The 12,455-nt window shown below is 37.8% G+C and overlaps 1 protein-coding gene across 2 annotated transcripts in view; it reads left to right on the top strand.

The window, feature by feature from the left end:
• CAMKMT (calmodulin-lysine N-methyltransferase) overlaps window positions 1-12,455 on the top strand; it is a 215,803-nt gene that overhangs the window by 1,052 nt on the left and 202,296 nt on the right. For both annotated transcript variants that reach the window (XM_065058224.1, XM_065058225.1), the window contains exon 2: window positions 5,097-5,260. In XM_065058224.1, coding sequence (XP_064914296.1) covers window positions 5,097-5,260 — 164 coding nt within the window. The remainder of the gene's footprint in view (window positions 1-5,096; window positions 5,261-12,455) is intronic.

The raw sequence follows: 12,455 nt of genomic DNA, 5'->3' as shown, positions 1-12,455 counted from the left end.
TCATCCACAACGGGGGGTGGTCTGGTGAATGGGGGGGGCTGTGCCTGAGGGAGGATGAGGAGGAGGAAGCAGCAGCAAGTGGCTACACCTGTGCTCCAGGTGAGCAGCACCTGCCAGCTCCCGCCTTCCATGCTTTTTTGGACCCTTTAGGAGCGGTGCAAGGTTGGAAAGGATTTCTCTGCAAATAAGCATAGGCGTAAAGGCTTAAAAACGTGAATCAGTTTTGTTAGTTGTTGTTGGAGGTGATATTTAATTTAAATGTTTAGTTTTGTGCAGATAGATGGTATGGCAAACGCTCCGTGAGAAGGCAGCAGGGCTGGCAGAGGCACTGGGCTGCGCTTGGGTAACAGAGTAGGAGGTGTGGGGAGGTTAATGTTGACCTTTTCTTTGTGTGTGCTTTTTGATTTGTAAATTACCCGGTCCTGTTCAACAGGACAAACTTCTGTTTCATTGTATTCTAAAGCAGGAAATGTCAAAGTTATTGGTAAGAATAGCATGTTTGTCTGTAGTTTTCCATTCCAGCAGACTATGTAGGCTGTGCTCTATGGCTATACAAGCTTTTATTTGTTTTTCAACATACTGTCTCTGGCATATCCCTGTCCCTTAAAATAACAAATAACTTTTCATAACAGTCAAATTGGGTTTTGTGGGAGTGCATGTAGGTATTTGGGGAGAGGGCTTCCATTTCTTCTTAAAACTACATGTGCCTGTGACCTTCTCCTCTGCAAATTCCCTGGGTTTTTCCATGTTTTTGGCTCTTCTGTTGATTTTTATATGGTACGATGAGCAAGGATCGATTTAATCTTACTGGTACATCTAACGTAAAAATCAGTTCTGCGCTTTTTACTACAGTCATGCTCAGATCTATCCATGGATTGGGAAAAGGTGTCAACCTTCCTTTATATGCATCTTTAAAGAAGCACTGTCCAAGTGTTTCTTACAGTGCTTTTAAAAACATTTTTCATACTGCTTATAATAACGCCTTACTTGAAATCAGTTCTCTGGTGTGTTTATATATTGAATTTGCTTTCATTCAATGCATACACAAATTGATTTGCTATGGAAAGGATGCTTGAGAGCGTGCTTGCTGATTTAATTAAGAAAAAAGCCCTTTTATTAGGTATCCTATGAAGCTAGCATAAAAAGCCAGGGGTTTGTTTAATTACCTATGTGTTCTTTATCAATAGAGTGTTTTATGTATGTATTGAGTTTAAAGTTTGGCAATATTTCTAAACTTAGCTTGTCAGGTTCAAGGAAAATATTTTTTTGCTTAAAACAAAATGCTCAGATAATTCATACGTCATGTGCATTTATACCTGACTGAAGTTAGGCTAAGGCTAACTCTAAAGCTCTGTTTTGAGCTCTACCAGTCTATGCAATTGATGACGTTATCCAGTCTGTAGTTCTTATAGTAGGGAAGTTAAAGGAATAGGCATAAATGAAGTCACTACCTGTACATACACTTGCTCCCTATAGAAAGTTTAATGAATGCTTTACTGATATCTGTAAGCTTTATATATTTATCCTGCTTGTTGCCGTTCTCTGTTTCTTCTTCTCACCTGCAAATGTGCTTCAGCTTCCAAAACTGAAAAAATAAAAGCCAAAGTGAGGAATGGGCAGTGGCTTCTTTTTATTTATTTATCTATCTACACACTTACCCATTTATTTATTTTTCTGAGCATAAAACTTCAAAACCAGTTTTTCTTCTGTTCTTGCTTCTCTGTGTGAAGGGTGAAGATCTTTTTCCATGTTTTTCTTAGCCTTGAGTTTGTAAATTGTTTACAGTTGAATTAAAGAGAGTTTAGTAAATAAACTACTTGTAAAAATAAACAATGTACAGCCCTAGTGATGATATTTAGAGATGGTGAGATTGTAAATTATGCTGCAGCTGATCATGTAGAAACTTTCTTGCATGTACAAAATAATCGTGTTCCCTTCAGTGCTATAGAACTTAGTGGAGGTTTGTAGACTATCAGCTGTTACAGAATTTGGCTTTTAGGACAACTAAGCCGTGCACAATGAGATATAACAAAGAAATACAGGGAATTTCAGGTTACTGCCTTTCTCCATGTGTGTTTTTTTTTTTTTTTTTTTTTTTTGTTGTTGGGTTTTATTTGTTTGTTTGTTTGTTTTAAGAGAGATCAAACACTTTTAGATTTTATGGCAAGTCCTAAATGTGGTCCTAATATTGTCATTAAATACCAATGGCCTGCAATTCAGATCTGTGGTAATATTTTACTAGAATCTTTCTAAAATAGGAGACAGTTTGGTTATGCTTTATTTATGTATTTATTTATTTAAAAGTTTTGTGTGTTGATGAAGAAAGAATTGCCTTAGAATTCTATATTTCTAGGTGAAGTTAGAGAAAAAAGAAAATACAAGTTTGAGAGAGGGAAAACTGCAAGGTAAATGTGTGAACTTGCATTGTTTTTGTGTTTGTTTTGGGTTTTTTTGTCATTCTTAGAGTTTTTTTATTTTAAGGAACCTAATTTTTGGAATAGAATCTTTCATTACAGACCCTAATATATTATTTATTTAGGTAATGTTTGTATGCATGATCACTGTACAAGCCCAACACTTGCGTACACCTGTAAAGATCTTGTGCAGAAGACAGGTCCTTTCAGTACCAAAAGAGGATCTGGAAGAGAGTGAAACAAAGCTTCTGGAAATGTATAAAATAAAAATATGCAGAAAAAGTTAGCTTAAAGTTACTGAAAGAAGTGATAAAGTGGCCACCAGCCCCAACCAAAGGACAGTGGTGTCTGGTGATTTGATCCCCACCGGCATTCTTTCCCTTTACCATCACTAAAACCAAGAATTGTCTATTCTGCTGAGAAGCCTTTAGCTTGCTTTGATATTAGCTACTGGTTTTATATGTCCCTGGGTCTTGTTCATTTATTACGGCAGTGTGCAGGAAGTTGGGGAGCTTCACCTTCATTGGAAAGGCATCATGAAAATAGAGAAGACTGTCTTTCAACATATGCAAAACATTATTATGAGTTTAAATAAGTTCGTCACCTTCTGTTTTTTTGTCAGTGGGTTATCCTATAGCAGCAGCATATCTTTGTAGCTTGTAACACGATTGTGATGCTTTTAGGAACTGACTTAAGGATCAAAATATTTTTTTCCCTTACGTAAAATACGGAGTTAGATATAAATAACGTAACGTTCTTCCTTTGTGCTCTGTTTTCTCTGTTATATTTAGATTTTTAAAATATTTGGCCTGCTGTTGTAATTTTTACTTTTTCGACCTCTTTATTTTAGTTGGAGTCTTTGGGAGAAATGTTTTATTGAATACTGAAATGCTCATGAGATTTTCTGCTAACCCAGAGAATGCATTTTACAGAGTGGTTAGAAAGTGTCTCCGTAGAACAAAAACCTGAAAACAGAGAAGTGTTGTCACTGCTGGATTTTTTTTTCCTCTTAGTAATGGCTTGCCTTTGCTTTAAAAAAAAAGCCCCCAAACAACATGTTTTCTGAAAATTACATCTGGATTGTTTTCTTTAGTTGTCAAGCTGGTCTGTTTTGTTTCCAGGCATGCCACTATTATATGAAGGTTTTAATTCTGCTAGTCTTGTATTTGGTTCTCCTGTTTTACTCTTTTTGTCATTTGCTTCATATATGTATTTTTCCCATGTGTTACCGAAGTAGAAGAAATAGTGTGGACGTGACACAGCTGTTTGTAATACTTTGATGAAAATACTTGTGCCTTTCATATGCTGAGACCTGGCAATGAAAGTAGATCCAAAAGCAGTAAGCCTGATGCATCAGGCCTGCTGTTACAATCTAACAGCCTAGCAAATACAATTATTCTGCTCACATATGTAGCATTTTTAACTCTTCTGCAAAATAACAGGTCATGTCACCAAATTGTGAGGCTGTTGGATGCATTTCTGGTTAAAGTGCAGTTGACAGAGGTTGGGTGTAGCAAAAAAAATGATTGACCCTTTATATTGTTGTACCCATCCCATATGCAAAGCTTCCATTCCAAGTTTCATAATTCTGGAGAGCTGCTTCTCATTTAGCTCTCGTTGGCAAAAATCTAAATTGTGCTGCTCTCCTACTCAAGTAGAGCTATTCCTTGTAGCTCAGCCTATTTATAGGGCTGAGTTTTTCTGCTCCTTTTTTATCACTGTGGAATGCTTATACACCTTCATTTTAAAAGTGTAATGGCAATTATTTGTGTATTCTGTTCAGTGTTCGCAGAAAGAAGCTAAACCCAGGGTGTCTCTCCTTCCACATCACTGACCTAAAGAATAAGCCTTTTTGTCTGGCAGGGGGATGCTGCTTGTCCTCTGTGCATCGATACCGCTCAAACGGGCCGGGTGCCAGGTTCTCCTGCATGGAGGAGTTGGTACCTCACTCCCCAAAGACACGGTTGGGTGCAGGGGACTGTGCAGGACAGAGAGCCCATGTTTTCGCTTTTCCAAACAAGTGTTTTAATCACGTAGCTATTGCACAACGTGCAAATGGCCATTGCCATGAATCCTTCTGTCTCTTAGTGTTGAGCTTGGTGCTGTGAGTGTATTTTGGGGACGGTGCAGAGGGTGGCTAATGCACCAGTCCCTCCAGGGCACCCTGGCGAGGGACCATGTGGTTGTGGCAACTGAAAGTCTGGGGGCTGGGACAGGCAGCAAGTTTGGCAGCAGTTCTGCAAGTGTGCAGCAGCTGATGAGCTAGGATGTCATCTACCTGGCAAACACGTATCGCTCAGATCTTTGTAATCTATAGGGACAGTGAGTGGCACAGAATGTTTTGATGGGAGGTAGGGAAGAACCCAGTCTGCCTTTCTGATTCATGTGTGAGTTCACTGGAGCTGGAGTTAAAGCAGCTTTGTGTACTTATAAGAACAGTACATTTGCTTTACAGTTCTTGAGGTATAATATATATGAGACATAATAACTTCATAACTCACTCTCTTGACCCCTACCATCAACACTACTGTTATTTTTCTCAGGCTTGACATACTTAGTCTAGTTATTCATAGGTATTAGCTAACAGCATAGCTATTATGGTTGATTTCAGACTTGCCTCTTCAGTTAAATAAGCCTGTGTTTGTTTAAGTCTCAGTGTTTAATTTGTTCTTCATTTCAAAGGTCCTGAAGAAAAAGCATTTGAAAGATGTGCATCTCCAACAAGTGTCTGTAAGAAGGTTCACATCGTTCAATCTCTTCTCAACAGAAGACCATAATACAGAAGAAACTGGGACCTGGGTTCAATATAAAAGCATCTTTTATCCTGAGTATAGTGTGTCCTTAAGGTAACTATCATTTAAGTTTTAAGTACTTCCTAAGATCTTGTACAGGCCTCAAATATAAAACTCATTAGTAATTCTTCTAGTATTTTGTATAACTAGGGCATAGTTTACAAATAAACCGTTAGGTGTTATCTTTAGTTGTTGGTTACAGTAAGCAGCTTGTCTGTTATGTTCGTGTTGTGTTTTGGTTTTTTTTGGTTTTTTTTTTTTTTTTTTATGCATTTCACTGAAGGGGCAGAGCTTGACTCAAAATACCATGCAAATAGGAACATTTATTTTATATTTTTAATAACTTTCTGTTTTGACATTCTCCTGATATAAATAGGATGTAAAAAAAAAAAAAAAGTGAACACTGGTAATCTTAAAAAAAAATTAACGATATTATTTTATTCATAATTTTTTAAAAGCTTTTTGGTAGTGATCGTTAGTCATTTTTCTTAATAGTTCTTGTAAAAACGATAATTTGGAAGCCAATTTCCAAAACAAAAGAGTAAGAAAATTCCTCTTCCTATAGAAATGGTTTATGTCTGATTAAGAAATCTGTTTTGTATTAGAACAGGTGAAAACACATGAAGATACCTGCATTAGGGGAAAAAAAAAAAAAAAAAAAAAAAAGAACAAAAACCCAAGAACACCCCACCTCAAAAAAAACACACTCAAAAAAAACAACACCAAAACCTGCCAAAAACTAACCCCCACAAACCCTTTGAAAGAGTGTTAATGAATTCTCGGTAGCCTTAGCAAAACAGAAAAGTTTATAGCTCCCATTCATTGCTATGTGTTGTTCTGAGTTGGTTGGTTGACTGTTCTTTTTCCTCTTTCTCCCCTTTTTTCCTGCTTTGGTTATCTTTTCCTTGTTCAGTTTTGTACATGTCTATAACTTGATTTTTCCTCAACGGGTATCATTGCAACAGTAACTTAAGCATTTCTGAATCAATACTTGTTTTGCAGCCCCTAATTAGCCCTGCTGAGGGTGTAGGATTTTGTATTCTGTGCACAGTAGACTCTATGCTGGAGAACCTGAGTCACTGAAACTATAAAATTCATTTTTATTTAACTAGGACCTTTAAATTAAAGTCAGTCTTGGAAACTGAGATCTAACACAAAGAAGTGACCATCATTAAGTGACATTTTTGAAAGGTTATAAAACAAAACAACAAGAAAACAGCAGCAAAAACCAACAAAACAAAACCAACCAAACAAAAAACCCAACCCTACAACATTTCATGCAGATTGCCTTAAATTTGCAGATGTGTGAAAAGTAAAATACAAAATCGTTTAGAGCTTTATAAAGCCTTCATTTTCCATTTTCCAAGTTTATACTTAGTGATGCTGGAAGACTTCAAAAGAAAACTTTTCCAATTTGTAATAGCAGTTGGCACAGTGTTTCTTCTCCTTATGGACTTTTCCTGTGAACTCCTAGAGAATGCTACAGATTGATCCAGATCCTCAGGGTTTACCTCATCTCCTGTGCAGTGTCTCTGTTCCCTGGTTTTATTTCTTCAGAGGCACACTGGTAACGGGAAATGTGGGTTGCTTAGGTAGAATTTAGGTGGAGCAAGTCTGCAGTCCTTCACACTGTACTCCTAAACTTCTTCATTCAGTCTCCTCAGTTCACTACCATGGTCTGCAACACACAGTGTCGCTTACTTGATTTACTAGTTGTGGGAATTTTAAAGAAGGAGGTGAGCTGGGTTTCACCTGTGCCAGCATCATAAAAGCCAAGGGAATGTCAGCCTGATCTTGCTCTGACATTTGGTATTTGCACGCTTCTGTTTCCATCACTTCCCATGTCATAATTTTTAATTATTTTTTTTTTAGCCAATAGTATCTTCATTAGTAATAGGACACAGCTCAAACTGTAAACCGTGAACCAGTACATTTGCTCATGCATGATTTTGTTATTGGTGATTGTTATATAGTATTCTAAGTATGGAGAATTTACCCAATAGAAATTACAGTTTCTGTATTAGAGCAGGCTCACATTGAGTTTCAAAAACTGTTTGAGGAGAGTAGGAAGATTTCCTCTTGTATTTTGTTCCTTTCTAGAAGATATTAAGTGATCTATAAAAATTGTAAGAACTGATTGTTTTAGGAATAATGATCAGAATTTACTTACACGTCTATATTGAAATATTTTCTCTCTGTATTGAAGCAGTGGCAATAGATGGCCACTTATTATTTCAGAATATTACAGGATGGTGAAGAGGAGATAAAGGAGATAAAAACTACCTGTGTATTCTGCCAGGGGCAGAGTATAAATACCTGCAACAAAATCCACTTTACCTTAAGTCTTTATTAAATAAAGTTTCTTCCCTGTTTTTGCAGAAGCAGTAATATAAGAGGGTAAACATAACAGTTTAACATACATAACAGAGCAACAGTTCTTCTCGCTGAAACTTGTGTATCTATAAGAGATCGTGGAGTAAGCATTCCTGGATCTTTGAGAATTGATCATGTGTTAGAAACTTGAAGATACTCTGTATGTCTGACAGTCTTCCCTTCATTTTTCTCCTCCCATTGGCAAAATATTAATTATAATAATTTTCATCAATAGAAGCAATTTTAACAAGATAACAAGAGCATATTATTACCATATTGTTAACAATAACATCAATCAAGTAAACCCAGAACAGTGTGCTTGAGTAGGAGAGCCTTTTTATATATCTTTTTGTCAGGAAAATATTGTTGCTATAGCCCCTCTAAAATCTTGACAAAAGTGCATTTGAATTTTCATCTACATATGTTTTCCTTATGCATTAACATCTTCTTGAGAAAGCTCATTGCATATGTTGGATGTTAAAAGGATTGTCAGCTAATATCTTGACAAGACTAAATGCTTAAGAAAGTTCATAAGGTTGTTACTGGCTTTTGGCAAAGAGTATAAAGGTCAAGCTGTATCAGTTCAAGGGCTATCAAAACTGATCAAATTGTATATTCAGATATGCTATGACCTAGCTGGAATTACTGCTCCAGAGGGATGTGGGGGACAGTTTGTTAGGCAAATAGAAGCTTTGGTAGGAACTACCAGTCATGTGCATGCTTTTCTGAGCTACTTCTTGTTTTAATAAGCCGCTGTTTTTCTGACCAAATTCAGGTTGCATTGACATTTGGAAATGTTTTTCTGTCACTAGTTTATTTTTAGAATCATTCTTAATAACAAATCTTCCAAAGTAGGAAACCAGAAGCACCAGTGTCAGGCAATTTTTGCCTAAAAAAATTAAGCTGAATTTATGTGTCATTTTGACTAGATCCATGAAGTGACAACACCATTGACTCATATTAAAAGATCTCCATAACTCTTCTGGTTAAATAGTAATCTCTAGTGTGCTTAATGAAATGTAGATTCACAATCCATGGTGGAAGGTGGTCTCTTGGTGTTTGTGTAGGCACTGAGTTGCTTCACAGTATTTCTGGGGTGAGTGTCTGAGTGTGATTTTTTTGTCAGCAGTGAAAGGTGTGTCAACATGAAATTTCTTGTGTTATAATTCAGAATCTCATTTGATTAATCTAATTCTTTTTACCATATTTCATGCTCCTACACACTACATCCTTGCTGTGATGGAATGAATTGAGTGGCTACGTAGATGAAATTGCTCTCTAGTGTTGTTTGCAATTAACGTTTGTCAAAAAATAAATCCCTGATGTGACAGGAAGTCAACCTGGGAATCGGGTTGAATGTTTATGGCAGTCTAACATGGAGGATATGGACATGTTCAGTCCGATATGGAGTCTTGCTGCAGTTTTCACATTCAAATTTGGATACAGTAAACTGAAGTTATCTAGTCTGTAGGTGAAAAATATAAACCTCATTTTTAGTGAAATTTCTTGTAAGCTTGAAGTGGAAAAAAGGTGTCTTTCATTACAGATATTACCTGGCTTGCTGTATATTTTCTCCATTAAAAGGATGTTTTTATTAATAAAACTTTAATATTTATTTTTTTAGTTTTGTTCAAGTTATTTTTAACTTTGGGGGTATTTTACTTAGCTGTTAAAAAATTATGTATGTTCTAAATACATGTTTTCTTGGTGATAGGAAGATATGTAGTAGAGCCATTTAAAAATGTTTATTTAATATTGCATTTCTAAATCCTCCTATTCTTAGTCAGGAAAGTGCTTTTAAATTTAAATTTGTTATGAATAGTTTTAGCAATGAAGTTATTATAGATCATAAAGATGCAGTGTCTTACTGTGAAGATGGTGTCTGTCTTTTAGACAGGAAAATTATTCTTTTATTAGAGTTTAAAAAGGAGCAATCAATATCTTCAAATTTTCTATTTCAGGATATGGATTTACTTTAAAATTGTAGGCTCATTTTAAGCAATTAGAGAAGAAATAAGTTATTTCTGTGGTAAAATATTTTCCATTGATCAGTCATTTGATGCTTCAAATACTAAAATGCAGAACTTAAAAGAAAATGTCAGCAGCTTACAGGACGGGTTAAATCTTTGTAAAGAGTGTTAAGTGTTCTTTGCAAGATGTCATGCCTTTATTCAGAATATGAATGAACCTTTAGATAAAAATATGAAAGGACCTATTATATGAGTCTAGACCTTTGGTATAGAAATGAGAGGCATGTTATTTGCCTGTGACAAGTAGCATGTTAGAAGATGGTTTAGGAGTGAATTTAATTGGCTATTCCTGTAGGATATTTCTGTTAATAACATTTTGAAGTTTTAATTGATTTTTATTTTAGGGATAGACATAAGAAAAAAAAAAAAAAAGCAGATTTCAAGGAATATTTAACTACTCTTTATGGACAATTTATGTGGATATTATAAGCATGCTTTCTTCCATTTATTGCATGCTAAGAGACAATCAGTGGATTTAGCAGCCTGAAGGCTTGGCCACAGGAGGAGAAAAGTGAACAAAGAAATAAAAAGAATTTTGGCAACACATTTCTTTTATTCACTGATCAAACTAAGACTGTTCCATCATATTGCCCAATATGTGTATTTGTTGTTGACTTTTTCTTTTGTTTTCTTTTTTTCTTTAGAGTATTCTGTTGAAATGTAGTCTGTCTTAGTTTTTATAGTTTATTGAAGTTTAGTATATGCATTTAGTTATTTGTATTATTTTTTTCTCTTTCAGTTGAAGAATAATATAGGAGGAGGAACTTAGTTTTGTTTCATTATTGTTGGTGAAGAGCATACCTTAATAGGGAGCTACTGAAAGATTATTTTTATTGTACTGTCTACAGCTGTTTATAAATACATGTAAAAGTCTGCCACTTGTATTGCCTGAACAGCTAAGCATGCACAGTCCAGGGAGTTCCTACAGATTGTTGATGACAACTTGTTGACACAGATGGTGGAGGAGTGAACAAGGAGAGGCGTGCTGCTGGACCTTGTCCCAACCAACCAAGAAGAACTGGTTGAAGATGTCATGGTTGGGGGAAGCCCGGGCTGCAGCGACCATGAGATGGTAGAGCTCAGGATCTTGTGTGAAGGAAGCAGGACAATAAGTAGGACAAAAACCATGGACTTCAGCAGGGTGAACTTTGGCCTTTTCAAGGTCCTGCTTCGAAGAAATAGGGCTCTAGAAGGTAGGGGTGTCCAAGAGAGATGGCTAATATTCAAACATCACATCCTTCAAGCTCAAGACCGATGCGTCCCTATGAGGAAGAAATCAAGTAAAGGGAGTAAGAGCATGGATGAGTAAGGATGAGTAAGGAACTCCAGTCAAAACTCAGGTGGAAGAAGAATGTTTACGTAATGTGGAAAAAGGGACAGACCACCTGGGAGGAATACAAGGAGGCTGTTAGAGTATGCAGGGATGCGGTGAGGAAGGCCAAGCTCCACTTGGAAGCAAATCTGGCCAGGAAGGTCAAGGACAACAAGAAGGGCTTCTTGATATACATCAGCAGCAAAAAGAAGGTCAGGGAACACGTAGGTCTGCTGCTGAATGAGGAGGGTGCCCTGGTGAGTGATGATACAGAGAAGGCAGAGTTAGTGAACGCCGCCTTCGCTTCCGTCTTTACTGCTAAAACTGGCCCTCAGGTGTCTCAGGCCCTAGAGATAGGAGAGAAATTCTGCCAAAAGGAAGACTCTCCCTTGGTTAAGGAAGATCAGGTTAGGGATCATTTACACAAACTGGACATCCACAAATCCATGGGCCCTGATGGGATGCACCCATGAGTGCTGAGACAGTTCGCAGATGTTATTGCTAAGCCACTTTTCATCGTCTTTGAAAGGTCTTGGAGAACATGAGGGGTCTCTGAGTACTTGAAGAAAGCCAGTGTTACTCCAGTCTTCAAAAAGGGCAAGAAGGATGACCCAGGTAACTGCAGGCCAGTCAACCTCACGTCCATCCCTGGAAAGGTGATGGAACATCTCATTCTGGCCGTCATCTCCAAGCATGTGGTGGAAAAGAAGGTTATCAGGAGTAGTCAGCATGGGTTCACCAAAAGGAAATCATGTTTGACCAACCTGATAGCTGCCTATGATGGTATAACTGTCTGGATAGACAAGGGAAGAGCAGTGAACATTGTCTACCTTGACTTCAGCAAGGCTTTTGACTCCATCCCTCACAACCTCCTCATAGGCAAGCTCAGAAAGTGTGGGCTGGATGAATGCACTGTGAGATGGATCATGAACTGGCTGGATGGCAGAGCTTAGAGGGTTGTGATCAATGGTGCAGAGTCTGGTTAGAGGCCTGTAGTTAGTGGAGTTTCCCAGGGGTCAGTGGTAGGTCCAGACCTGGATGAAGAGACTGAGTGCACCCTCAGCAAGTTTGCTGATGATACCAAACTGGGTGAAAGGGCTGACACACCAGAAGGCTGTGCTGCCATACAGTGAGACCTGAACAGGCTGGAGGACTGGGCAGAGAAGAACCTGATGCAGTTTAACAAGGTCAAGCGTAGGGTCCTGCACCTGGGGAGGAACAACCCCAGGCACCAGTACAGGTTGGGGGTAGACCTGCTGGAAAGTAGCTCTGCAGAGAAGGACTTTGGAGTTCTGATCAACAACAGGTTGACCATGACCACAACAATGTGCTCTTGTGGTCAAGAAGGCCAATGGTATCCTGGAGTGCATTAAGAAGAGTGTGACCAGCAGGCTGGGGGAGGTATTCCTCTCCACTCTGCTCTGCCCTGGTGAGACCTAATCTGGACTATTGCATCCAGTTCTGGGCTCCCCAGTTTAAGAAGGACAAGGAATTACTGGAGGGAGTCCAGTGGTGGGCTATGAAGATGATTAGG

The sequence above is a fragment of the Columba livia genome, chromosome 3 (genome assembly GCF_036013475.1).
Source record: "Columba livia isolate bColLiv1 breed racing homer chromosome 3, bColLiv1.pat.W.v2, whole genome shotgun sequence".
Taxonomy (NCBI): domain Eukaryota; kingdom Metazoa; phylum Chordata; class Aves; order Columbiformes; family Columbidae; genus Columba; species Columba livia.
Note: the sequence above shows the minus strand (reverse complement) of the source record. Positions and strands in the feature narration are given on the sequence as shown.